Genomic DNA, 14,291 nt, shown 5'->3' on the forward strand with positions numbered 1-14,291 from the left:
ACAGGACTAAGATTAAATCGTACAACACCGCCTCTGACGTTCGTCGGATGTGGCAGGGCTTGCAAACTATTGGTCTACAAAGGGAAACCCAGCCGTGAGCTACCTAGTGACGCAAGCCTACCAGATGAGCTAAGTGCCTTTTATGCTTACTTCGAGGCAAGCGACACTGAAGCATGCATGAGAGCCCCATCTGTTCCGGATGACTGTGTGATTACGCTCTCCATAGCCGATGTGATCAAGACCTTTAATAACAAGGCCGCATAGCCAGATGGATTACCAGGGCGTGTATTCAGGCACGTGTCTTCACTGACATTTTCAACCTGTCCCTGACCATGTCTGTAATACCCACGTTTCAAGCAGACCACCATAGTCCCTGTGCCCAAGAATGTGAAGGTAACCTGCCTAAATGACTTCCGCCCCGTAGCACTCACGTCGGTAGCCATGAAGTTCTTTGAAAGGCTGGTCATGGCTCACATTAACACCATCATCCCGGAAACCATAGACCAATTCTAATTCGCATACCACCCCAACAGATCCACAGATGACGCAATTTCATTCACACTCTTTACCGCCCTTTCTCACCTGGACAAACACCTTTGTGAGAATGCTGTTCATTGACTACAGCTCAGCGTTCAACACCATAGTGCCCAAAAAGATAATCACTAAGCTAAGAACCCTGTGACTAAACACTTCCCTCTGCAACTGGATCCTGGACATCCTGACGGGCCGCCCCCAGGTGGTAAGGGTAGGCATCGACACATCTGCCAGGCTGTTCCTCAACACCGATTCCCCTCAGGGGTGCTTGCTTAGTCCCCTCCTGTACTCCCTGTTCACCCACGACTGTGTGGCCAGGCATGACTCCAACATTATCATTAAAATTGATGATGACACAACAGTGTTAGGCCTGATCAACCGACAACGATGAGGCAGCCTATAGGGAGGAGGTCAGAGACCTGTCCGTGTTGTATCAGGCCAACAACCTCTCTCTCGATGTGAGCAAGTCAAAGGAGATGATCGTGGAATAAATGAAAAGGAGGGCCGAACATGCCCCCGTTTACATCAACATGGTTGAAGTGGAGTCGGTTGAGAGTTTCAAGTTTCTTGGTGTCCACATCAGCAACAAACTATTATGGTCCAAACACACCAAGACAGTTGTGAAGAGGGCACGACAACACCTTTTCCCCTTCAGGAGACTGAAAAGATTTGGCATCGGTACCCAGATCCTCAAAAAGTTCTGCAGCTGCACCATCAAGAGCATCCTGGTTGCATCACCGCCTGGTATGGAAACTGCTCGGTATCTTAACGTAAAGGCGCTACAGAGGGTAGTGCGTACGGCCCAATACATCACTGGGGCCAAGCTTCCTGCCATCTAGGATATATATACCAGGCGTTTTCAGGGAAGGCCCTTTAAATGGTCAAAGACCCAAGTCATAGACTTTTCACTCTGCTACCGCACGGCAAGTGGTACTGGAGCACCAAGCCTAGGTCCAAAAGGCTCCTCAACAGCTTCTAGACCCAAGCTATAAGACTGCTGAACAATTAATCAAATGGACACCCCGACTATTTTTAGCTCTTGCCAAAGAAGTCAATGGTTAAATTAGCACTCTGAATGATTGTGTTGTGGAGGGCCTGCTTTGGACATGTAAGGGGGTCCTCCACACCTCCTGACATAGGTACACTACACATCCTGATGCTGATCATAACACTGACATGTATAATACAAATTTAAATCCTATAATAATAGTCTATCTCAATATTGATTGAGACAGGTTATTTCCTGCAGTCTCCAACACCCATGGGAATTGTAAACAGCACATTTTATTGTGTGCTTTGTATGGTTGGTGGGTTGTCATTACCTTAATCCTGATTCCTGATTAGGAGAGTAGAAACTCAATGGGAATTGGGAACTTTGACTCCCTACCTAATTACAGGCTTTTTATGGTTTACCAGAGAAAAGGACCGTTTGCTCTCATCAAGAAGTAAGTTTTGCAATCAGCCAGCACCTTTTTAAGTTGGGATTCTTTTGCAAGGCACAGTTTTGATTAGATTTGGCCCTGGCACCTTTTCACAGTTCAGTTTAATGTTGTCTAATACAGAAGGGAACAGGGACGAGGGAAGTCCATTTTCAGTAATGTCCCCTGCTGTTTTGTATTTTATTGAGATGATAATTTTGATTGAAATTCAGTAGCCTGTTATTGCCAGTGCAAATCGGCTGACATCTGGACCGTGACTCAGAAACACCCCTGAGGTGCTGTTCTGTATTCTGGATACCAATCTTTTTAGCTAACATTGACAAGGAGAGGAATGTAATAGCTGAATAGAGATGGCAACCAGGCCAGCTGTCCTGCAGGACTACTGAAGTTCTTTGTCAGTACATTATATCACAAAGTATCACAGTCAACCAGGCTTGCTGCCTGACTGCAGAGCTGCCTGTCAGTCACTCTCTGGGAGTTTACCTTATCAATAATGTCTTCCTCATACTGTATGCTCAATAATATGTACCTCATGCTTCAACATAGCTACCGTATATAGTGGAGGGTAAATGTAAATAAATGAAGTTTACCTGCATTTACCTATTTTCTTTTGCACGAGTATTTACCCACCTTGGGAAAATGCATTGAAAATGTAGGGAGCGTTACTTTATTTTCAGGGAACAGCGATCAGCGTTTACCCAATTTTTTACCACTACATCACTGGCTACCTATGCTCAGTGATGGTTGGGTATATACATCTGCGAAGCAATATGAAAATGGTGCTGCTAGGCTAGCATGAAGCATTATTTCAAAATAACCTGTTAATGTGGCTAGCCTTTTGAGGTTTGACACGTTAATTCATGTAGAAGATGAGAATGTAAATGGATGATTGAACTCTTCTGGCTTTGTTTGATCGCTGTATGAATTCCACTGTGTTACCTTTCACTTTGTACCGTATATGCTCTGTAAATTCAAAGTTCTTTACCATGTGTTTGATGTACAGTTATAGTGTCCTGATTTGTTAAAGCACACTCTTAGAAAAAAATGTTCCCTATAGAACATAAATCACTTGCTTCATATATGGAACCCCTTAAAAGTTCTGTATAGAACCATTTTATGGGTTATTTTTCAGAACCCTAACGGTTCTACTTCACTGAACCAAAATGGTTCCATATAGAACCCTGCATGGTGCAATATATGAGTCATGGCTACTACTAATATTTTTAGCTAATTATATAAATTAATAAACAATTAAATAATGGACAAAAGAATATCAGAATATATTTTTTTTATGTATTGTATATGCAAAGCTAGTTTGGTAATAGGCACTGGTGGCCAAGGAGGCATCTCTCTGTTTGAATGAAGGCCCACGTCAACTCTGCCTGACTTCTTTAGAATACAATACAATAAAATACAATACAATGTTGTCCATTAGTTACATTGAACATCAAAAGTGTGTCTTCTGTCCCGTTCTCAACCCCCCCGAACAGCAGACCTCACACATACAATGGAAACGAGCACAGGTTCAAGCTGCAGTGCAACGCCTCTGGATGGAGAGAAAGGGTTAAGGGCATTGCTCCATGGCCCAATGGTAAAGAAATGTTTTGTGGATGTGAACCAAGTTGTCAGATCAATTCCGCCCGTTTTTTCCAGCGCCCTCCCAGGATTCGAACCGGCCAAACATGAGATAATATTCATAAATAAGCATGAATTAATCTGCCAAAATGAAGCCAAAATGCTATGCAGACATATAATTATTATGATTTAGAAGAACAACTTACATGCAGTTGTTGTCAGCAGCAGCCGAAAGAGAGATCCTCTGCCTCTGGTAGTTCTGGGTTACTGCCAGACTGAGCAGATAGTGTGTTAAAAGTAATGTAATGATTAATTAGGCTATTGAATCACCAAGACTTATTATAAGTCATTTATACAGTTATACTCTGTCAGAAACAGTCTTCTAATGGCTTCATTGAACAGATCCCTCAATTGACTCCACACTGAAATACTGAAATAAAAGTAACAGTTAGCTACTTGCCAATGTCAGGCTGGATCTGTAGCTCCATTTGGTATATCCCAAAATAAAGAAAATCATGTTAAATTTGACAAAGTTAGCTGGCTAGCTTGTAAAGTGGCAAATTAAAGTAGCCTTGCTTTTTATTTTTAACTAGCTACAAACATGCTCAAATTCGAATTACATTTCAAATGTAATTTATCTAGCATTAGTTTATCATATGACTTTGATGTCATATATGAATTAAATAATCAACTTTACTTACATTGAAAAATAACATGCTTATTGGTAGGCTACTTGCAAGTTGGTTCAACCACCTTCCTCTTGCATCATCATATTGGAATGGCAGTTGGTTTTTTGAATAGGAATGGCAGTTACATTTAGAATTTTCTAAAAGGTTTATCTAAGAGTGTATGCTTTTATTAAACACATTATTTTCTCTTGCTTTCTAGCTAGCATTTAGTTTACAACAGCACAGGTTTGAATGAACCTTGCTGTTTGCCACTCAGACCTCTGCAACAATGTTGCAAAATATGAATTTGATCTCCCCCTTGCCAAAGAGCGCTAACTGTGTCAGACGTCAGCTAGCCATTTTTCTAACCAGGCGAAATCATGCAGCAGCATCATTAATATGGCTATAAATGTCCATGGAAAACAGCTGAAACAAAGTAAAAGGGAACGTTGGCTGTCATTTCAGTGTTTGATGTGACTGTTTATTTTGTGTTGGCTGTTGTTTTTTAAAATCCCCATTACATTCTGGGGTATAGGGATAGAACCCTCAATGTTCTTTGCCTTCACTGGGTAAATACCGTGAGCTCCAAAAGTATTGGGACAGTGACACATTTTTTTTGTGGTTTTGGCTCTGTACTCCAGCACTCTGGATTTGAAATTATACAATAATTATAAGTTTAAATTGTAGAATGTCCACTTTAATTTGAGTGTATTTTCATCCATTTTAACCATTTACAAATTACTTTTTGTACATAGTCCCCCCGTTTTAGGGGACCAAACATATCGGGTATTTGGTCCCATTTAATTAGAACAAAATGACTATATCAAGCTTGTGACTCTACTGTACACATTTTTTGGATGCATTTGCTGTTTTTTTTTTGGTTGTGTTTCAGATTATTTTCTGCCGAATAGAAAAGAATGGTAAATAATATATTGTGTCATTTTGGAGTCACTTTTATTGTAAAGAAGAATAGAATATGTTCCTAAACACTTATACATTAATGTGGATGCTACCGGGATTACGGATACTCTTGAATACATTTTTTATAATTATGAGTGAGAAAGTTACACAAATATCATGCCCCCCCTCCCCTGTTATTGCAATGGTGAGAGGTCTTTGGGGTATGATATTTGTGCATCTGTAACATTCTCACTCATCATTATTAAAGATTTATTCAAGTGATTTCATCTTTAAAGAGTTTATAAGGATTTCACTAACCCCGAAAAATTGAATCTCAAAAAAGGCTGCCGATTTAGATGGTTCACATTTCTAAATCCCAGGCTAAAGCTTTGAATATGACATTTGGAATATGTTACATTGAAGACTCACAGGTTTGTCTATGTGTTCGCATACCAGCAGCCTACTTACAACGAATAGACTACGCTTCCTTTGCTTTTCTACAGAACATCTCCACATTTTCTAATATTTTGGACTGAGATTTAGCACTTATTAAATATTTAAGTTTTAAACTTGCTATAACTTTAGGGGGTAACTTATTCAATAATGCCTGTTATGCAATAACCATCTGATATTCTGTCTCGGGTTTCTCTTACAGCTTCATTCCAACTCTGACAAAGGGGATGGCTCCGTAAGGTACATTCTGAGTGGGGAAGGCGCTGGGAGTATATTCATCATCAATGAGGTGACAGGAGATATTCATGCAACAGAAAGCCTGGACCGGGAGAGGAAAGATCACTATGTCCTCCACGCACAAGCCTTCGACCGCAACACTGAAAAGCCCCTGGAACCAAAGTCAGAATTCATCATCAAAGTCCAGGACATCAATGATAACGCCCCAACATTTCCAGATGGTCCTTTTGTAGCTGCTGTGCCTGAGATGTCTGGAGTGGGTAAGGACAGCCCAGTATTTTGTTACCTGCTAACAATAAGTTTACTTGTATTTGTAGTCTTCTTTACTAGATAAGAATTTGTAGCCATTTTGGATTTAAAGGTATGTATCCTTTATCTAGGAATGCATTTTACCCATAACATATCTAAGATTGAAATTAAAATTCACAACTTGTTATTATTTAAACTATTTATGTTTTATTCAGAAATCAACGGAATCTTAAGAAAGTCTGGCACAAGACCTCACACAGTGTTTAACACACTGTAAAGTATTTTACCCGACTCAGTATATTAAAACCACTCTGACCCTGTTTCACTTCTACACAAAATCCATTCTTAAAAGCCCATACATAGTCATGTATTCATGTACAACAACAGAACACAGAATGCTCTGTGTTATACCTTCCCGTTCCTCTCAGTTGGTTCCTCTTGTTTCATTTCCATTTTTATATTTTCACATGCCAGTGGAGTCTTCCCTCTTTCCTATTTCGTTTTTGTTTCTATTTTATTCATCTCTCTCTCTCTGATGATTCACCTGGGTGGCTAAGGGAAGGTCTTTATTAAGCACTCACTAGTGCTCCACGTCATCTCTCCCTCCATCTCTCTCTCTGACCGCTGAGACTGCAAGCCTCTGGAAGCCTCCACATCAAGGAGAGAAAGCCTACACTCGCCTCCTCTGAGGAGTTGCTCCTGATATGCCCAGCATCTTGTGGTAGCATCTATGTTTGTCTCTTTTATTCTACCATTCCGTTTTTAGCTTGTGACGAACAAAAGCGGTGCTTTTCTCAGTCCAATGAATTTCTCCCTGGCTGAAAACCAAATGGCTCTAAAGAAATGTTGTGCTGAAACATGTCAGACTTGGGCCCAAAAAGTGGTGTGTTTTGCCCAGAATGGTTGCAAGCTTCTATCATCGTGTTTTTGGACTCCTGAATAGATTTGTGAAAGTTGGTATCATTTTCAATGATTGATCTATCAATGCAATTTTTTTGTGTTCTTTGACCCACTATCCTCCTCTCTGCCCATATATCCAAATTCCCCCATTGGTGGTTATCTTTTTTCTTCTTAGGTGGTTTTATAAAATTACAAAGTGGTGGTCTGGGGTGGTGTAGCGAATAGGGCCGCTGTCTTCGGTGCGCACATATAACGGACTTGGACTGTCCAAAATATATTAACCTCAGTAAACGTCAGCAGACTTGTAAGGGCCTTTTCTATAAACAGTCAATACGCCCCTTGATGCCTTCTTGCAAATTAGCATAATAAAAACATCTCCATAAAATTCTGTCAGTTTAAGCTAAAGATACCAGCATCCACCTATGTCGCATTTCTCCATCTGCGGTGAAAGGTGACAGAGCTATAATTTGTCTGTAGCGTCCGAATGGTTTGGCCTAAAGTCTCATCTATGGAAAGATGAGACTCTCATGAACACGATGTAGACTCGTCTGAAGTCGGTACGGCCGATCTGCCAAACCATTTGTGCTACACGCTAACCCCTCTGTGCAAAGGCGAGACTCTCACCAACATGTACATGTCCATTGTTTTCCTCTAGTCGCCCACAGACTTCACAAGACTCATCTGAAGGTCCCCCGGTACCAGTTGAACAAATAAATGGAAGTTATATGGACATAAAAATGGGGTTAAATACATGTAAAAAAAAAAAAAAATATATGTTTCCTGATCTTTCTTAAATCTCTCAGATTTCGGAGAGACAATTCCCGAATAAACTTCCTTTTGATTTTGGGGGACTATCTTTTGTTCAATGTAGTGAATCTGTTATCCAATATGTTTGTATGAGCTAATAGCAGTAAGGCAACCCAAAAATATCATCCAAATAATTTTTTAATTTTTTGATACTTCAAGGGGTCTTAAAATTCCAAATCTAATAGCTAAATGATCACAACAAATGATGTTGTGATTTTCATAAAACAATTCCATATAGCGTAGTAGAACCCTCCCTACTGGATACTTGTATGAGAGCTTCTGTATTGCATGTACAGTTGAAGTCGGAAGTTTACATATACCTATACCGTTTACATATACCACATACATTTAATTCTGACATTTAATCCTCGTAAAAATTCCCTGTCTTAGGTTAGTTAGGATCACCAATTTATTTTAAGAATGTGAAATGTCAGAATTGTAGTAGAGAGAATTATTTATTTCAGCTTTTATTTCTTTCATCACATTTCCTGTGGGTCAGAAGTTTACATACACTCAATTAGTATTTGGTAGCATTGCCTTTAAATTGTTTAACTTGGGTTAAATGTTTTGGGTAGCCTTCCACAAGCTTCCCACAATAAGTTGGGTGAATTTTGGCCCATTCCTCCGGACGGTGCTGGTGTAACTGAGTCAAGTTTGTAGGCCTCCTTGCTCGCACACGCTTTTTCAGTTCTGCCCTCAAATTTTCTATGGGATTGAGGTCAGGGCCTTGTCAATACCTTGACTTTGTTGTCCTTAAGCCATTTTGCCACAACTTTGGAAGTATGCTTGGGGTCATTGTCCATTTGGAAGACCCATTTGCGACCAAGCTTTAACTTCCTGACTGATGTCTTGAGATGTTGCTTCAATATATCCACATCATTTTCTTTCCACATGATGCCATCTATTTTGTGAAGTGCACCAGTCCATCCTGCAGCAAAACACCCCTACAACATGATGCTGCCACCCCCGTGCTTCACGGTTGGGATGGTGTTCTTAGGCTTACAATCCTCCCCTTTTTCCTCCAAACATAACGATGGTCATTATGGCCAAACGGTTCTATTTTTGTTTCATCAGACGAGAGGACATTTCTCCAAAAAGTACAATCTTTGTCCCCATGTGCAGTAGCAAACCGTAGTCTGGCTTTTTGTATGGCGGTTTTGGAGCAGTGGCTTCTTCCTTGCTGAGCGGCCTTTCAGGTTATGTCAATATAGGATGCATTTTACTGTGGATATATATACTTTTCTACCTGTTTCCTCCAGCATCTTCACAAGGTCCTTTGCTGTTGTTCTGGGATTGATTTGCACTTTTCGCACCAAAGTACGTTCATCTCTAGGGGGCAGAACGCGTCTCCTTCCTGAGCGGTATGATGGCTGCGTGGTTCCATGTTGTTTATACTTGTTTACTATTGTTTGTACAGATGAACATGGTACCTTCAGGCATTTGGAAATTTCTCTTGTGGAGGTCTACAATTTTTTTCTGAGGTCTTGGCTTATTTCTTTTGATTTTCCCATGATGTCAATACAAAGAGGCACTGAGTTTGAAGGTAGGTCTTGAATTACATCCTCAGGTACACCTCCAATTGACTCAAATGATGTCAATTAGCCTATCAGAAGCTTCTATAGCCATGACATACTTTTCTGGAATTGTCCAAGCTGTTTAAAGGCACAGTCAACCCATTGTATATAAACTTCTGACCCACTGGAATTGTGAAAAGGTGAATTATAATTGAAATAATCTCTCTGTAAACAATTGTTGGAAAAATTACTTGTGTCATGCACAAAGTAGATGTCCTATCCAACTTGCCAAAACTATAGTTTGTAAGCAAGAAACTTGTGGAGTTGTTGAAAAACGAGTTTTAATGACTCCAACCTAAGTACGTGTAAACTTCCGTCTTCAACTGTATTGAGTTGCTTAGATATTTTATTATTTGACTCTGTTGAGAAAAATCCACTGGTCTCAAAAGTTTGTTGTTTCCTGGAAAAACTTCAACAATGTCAGCCAGACAGATAGCAAGACCCTACAACATGTAGATTCAATCAACATTGATAGCCTGAGGGGAAGAATCATGGATCAAAAAGGGAAAATAATAACCCTTTTTCTCGCCCTTCTGCCCCCTCCTTTTGCTTGTATCCATTAAAGCCATTCGTCTTTGGCCTGCTGGTGTCAAATCGGCTGTAACAATCAACAGTCCTCACACTCCACAGCACTAATCCTCCTGCGTTTGTCAATACCAATGCTCTCCAGCCCAGGATGGGTCTTGGTGTATGGCGGCTAATTGCCTGTGATGTTCCTTTTTCCTAAATTGATTAGCTGGGCACATGCCAGGGTTTTCTAATGTTACCATTTCACTTCTCAGAATTCAACTGCAGAAATCACATTTTTGAGAGTCACATGAAAGGGGAATACATTTTCTACTTGACTACTCGACAATGGTCTCTGACATACACTCCTGCTTGAACATTTTTAAATGGACATCAGGAGGTGTGCATTTCTCTCATTTTTGCTCACTCTCTCTTGCTGTGTTTCTCTCTCTCTCTGTTTCTCTCTCGCTGTGTTTCTCTCCCTCTCTCTCACTATCTCTCTCTCTCTCTCTTGCTGTGTTTCTTTAATTTTCTCTCTCGCTGTGTTTCTCTCTCTCTCACTGTGTTACTCTCTCTCTCTCTCTCTTTGTTTCTCTCTCTCGCTGTGTTTCTCTCCCTCTCTTACTGTGTTTCTCTCTCTCTCTCTCTCACTGAGTTTCTCTATCTCTCTCTTGCTGTTACTCTCTGTCTCTCTCTCTCTCACTGTGTTTCTCTCTCTCTCGCTGGTTTTCTTTGTCTCTCGCATGTTTCTTTCTCTCTCTCTCTCTCTCTCTGTGTTTCTCTCTCTCACTGTGTTTCTCTCCCTCTCTCTTGCTGTGTTTCTCTCTCTCTCTCACTGAGTTTCTCTATCTCTCGCTGTTTTTCTCTGTCTCTCGCATGTTTCTTTCTCTCGCTGTGTTACTCTCTCTCTATCTCTCCAGCTTTGTTTCTCTCTCTCTTGCTGTGTTTCTCTCTCTCTCTTGCTGTGTTTCTCTTGCTCTCTATCTCGCTGTGTTTCTCTCTCTCACTGTGTTTCTCTCTCTCTCTCATTGTGTTTCTCTCTCTGTCTCTCTCTGTGTTTCTCTCTCTCTCGCTATGTTTCTCTCTCTCAATGTTTTTCTCTCTCTTTATCTTTTTGTCTCTCTCTATCACCGTGTTTCTCTCTCTCACTGTTTCTCGCTCTCGCTGTCTTTCTGTCTCATTCTCTATTTGTTTCTCTCTCTCGCTGTGTTTCTCTCATTCTCTCTCTCTCTGTGTTTCTTTTGCTCTCTCGCTGTGTTTCCCTCTCTCTCTCTCTCGCTGTGTTTCTCTCTCTCTCGCTGTGTTTATCTCTCTCATTGTGTTTCTCTCTCTTTCTCGCTGTCTGTCTCTCTCTCTAACTGTATTTTCTCTGTCTCGCTGTCTCGCTGTGTTTCTCTTGCTCTCTCTTTCGCTGTGTTTCTCTCTCATTCTCTCTCTTGTTGTGTTTCTCTCTCTCTCTCACTGTGCTTCCCTCTCTCTCTCTGTGTTTCTGTCTCTCTCGCTGTGTTTCTCTCTCTCGCATGTTTCTCTCTCTCGCTGTGTTACTCTCTGTCTCTCTCTCGCTGTTTTTCTCTCTCTCTCTCTCTGTTTTTCTCTCTCGCTGTGATTCTCTATATTTTGCTGTGTTTCTCCCTCTCTCTCGCTGTGTTTCTCTCTCTTGCTGTGTTTTTCGCTCTCTCTCTGAGTTTCTCTCTCTCTCTCTCGCTGTGTTACTCTCTGTCTCTCTCTCTCTGTGTGTCTCTCTCTCGCTGTCTTTCTGTCTCTTTCTCTATTTGTTTCTCTCTTTCTCTCTCGCTCTATTTCTCTCTCTCGCTGTGTTTCTCTCTCTATCGCTGTGTTTCTCTCTCTTTAACTGTGTTTTTCTCTGTCTCGCTGTGTTTCTCTCTCATTCTCTCTCTCACTGTGTTTCCCTCTCTCTCTCTCAATTTTCAATTCAATTCAATTTGCTTTATTGGCATGACGTAACGGTGTACATATTGCAAAAGCTTATTTACAATATGAAAATGAGAATCAAAATTGTCAACGGGACAACAGTAACAACAATAACCAAGTGTCAAAATAACCATACATTCAACAATAACAATAAACATACAGTAGAAGACATGTGCAGGTTGATTGGTCTGTCAGACACTGTCCTTCAACTTATGGCAGGCGGCAATGTAGTGCGCTGCCAACCCACAGCGCTCTGCGTCCTCCCCCAACAGGACGGGTAGCCTATTCTCATCAGAGAGGTCTTTGAAACCTTGAATAAGAGTTTCAAATTTGGGGAAATGACACTCTCTAATTGTTTTATATTTTTGACATTTTGTCAGGAAATGCAGCTCTGTCTCATTTTCTGCTGTTGTGCAGTGGTTGCACAGCCTTTCCTCTACAGGGAGCCAGGTTTTCCTGTGTCTACCCTCCTCAATGTGTGTTTCTCTCCCTCTCTTGCTTGTTTCTCTCGTTCTTTCTCACTGTCTCTCTCTCTCTCGCTGAGTTTTTTTTCTCTCCCTGGGTTTCTCTCTCCCATTGTGTTTCTCTCTCTCGCTGTTTTTCTCTCTCTCTCTATATGTTTCTCTCTCTGTCTCTCTCTGCGTTTCTCTCTCTCTCGCTATGTTCCTCTCTCTTTCTCTCGCTGTGTTTCTTTCTCTTTCTCTATGTGTTTCTCTCTCTCTCTCGCTGTGTTTCCCTCTCTCTCACTGTGTTTCCCTCTCTCTCTCTCTCTCTCTCTCTCTCAAATTCAAATTCAAATTCAAGCTGCTTTATTGGCATGAAAAACATTGTGTCAATATTGCCATAGCAACAATGTATACAATATACATAGTCATAAAATTATAAACGATAACAAATAATAATATAAAATGGTAGTAAATATTAACACAGAATTTAATACAAAATAATAACAATAAAATGGTAACAGTCAATAGTAGAAATGTAAAAAATATAAAAATATATATATGGAAAATGAAAAAATAACTAACTTATAACTAAATAACGGTCATCTTCACCATTACATCAGTACTACAACTACCATCATCATTACTACTACTACTACCACCACCATCATTAAACTGCTATCATTACCATTACCACCCATACCACTATTTTTTGGAATGATAAACAACAATAATAATAGTAATAACAATAATAGTAATAACAATAATTGTAATAATAAGTAAGTTACTGCTTACTATGCAGATGTTATTATTCAGTGTCCCTAAGGCTATGGCAGGCAAATATATATTTGGCTGCAAGAGGAGCCATTGCTCCTTCGCCCATGAGTATTTTTAGTTTTTCCTCTGGGTTTAATAAATTAAAATTAGGAGTAAATGTAGTCATTTCTGTGAATAATTAATCTCTTTGTGCAAAATATTTCTCACAGTAAAGGAGAAAGTGCATCTCTGTCTCGACCTCCCCTGTCAGGCAGTGACCTCCTTGGGTAGCCATGTCTTTTTATGTCTGCCGGTTTCTATTGCCAATTGGTGGTCACTCAGCCTGTACTTGGTAAGGATCTGTCTCTGCTTCGTATCTCTGACAGGGTAGAGATAATCAGCCAATTCATATTCTCTGATTAGGGTCAGATAGCAATTTAGTCGGCTTTGGGATTTTGTTTCGTTTTTCCAATGTTGTAAATATGAGTCCTTTGATTGGTTCATGATTTAGTTAACCTGTTTGGCGTGCAAGCCCGACGTCGGTACACTTATGACAACAGCCACTTCAAGTGCAGGGCGCGAAATTCAAAAGATATTTTTTTAAAATATTCAACTTTCACACATTAACAAGTCCAATACAGCATATGAAAGGTACACATCTCGTGAATCCAGCCAACATGTCCGATTTTTAAAATGTTTTACAGGGAAGACAAAATATGTAAATCTATTAGCTAACCACGTTAGCAAAAGACTCCACTTTTATTACTCCATCAGTTTTTGACTCCATCAGTAGCTATCACAAATTCGGCCAAATAAAGATATAAATAGCCACTAACCAAGAAACAACCTCATCAGATGACAGTCTGATAACATATTTATTGTATAGCATATGTTTTTTTCAAAAAATGTGCATATTTCAGGTATAAATCATAGTTTACATTGCAGCTACATTCAGAAATTGCACCGAAAGCAGCCATAATATTTACAGACACCAACGTCAAATACCTAATTACTCATCATAAAACATTTCTGAAAAATACATAGTGTACAGCAAATGAAAGACAGGCATCTTGTGATGCCAGACAATATTTCCGATTTATTAAGTGTTTTACAGCGAAAACAAAATGTTGCGTTATATTAGCTTAGCACAATAGCCAGAAACACTTGGGCGCCGGCGACTACGACAGATATATGAAATAACATCATAAATTGGGTCTTACTTTTGCTGATCTTTCATCAGAATGTTGAACAAGGTGTCCTTTGTCCAGATGAGTCGTTGTTTGGATTCAGAATGGCAACTTTCTCTCTCCATTTAGC

At 40.1% G+C, this 14,291-nt stretch overlaps 1 protein-coding gene across 1 annotated transcript in view; it reads left to right on the plus strand.

The window, feature by feature from the left end:
* Window positions 1-14,291, plus strand: part of LOC120050702 (cadherin-18-like) — a 144,000-nt gene that overhangs the window by 20,521 nt on the left and 109,188 nt on the right. The window contains exon 2 of the mRNA XM_038997273.1: window positions 5,772-6,066. Coding sequence (XP_038853201.1) covers window positions 5,772-6,066 — 295 coding nt within the window. The remainder of the gene's footprint in view (window positions 1-5,771; window positions 6,067-14,291) is intronic.

The sequence above is a fragment of the Salvelinus namaycush genome, chromosome 7, assembly GCF_016432855.1.
Source record: "Salvelinus namaycush isolate Seneca chromosome 7, SaNama_1.0, whole genome shotgun sequence".
In the NCBI taxonomy this organism is placed as follows: Eukaryota; Metazoa; Chordata; class Actinopteri; order Salmoniformes; family Salmonidae; genus Salvelinus; species Salvelinus namaycush.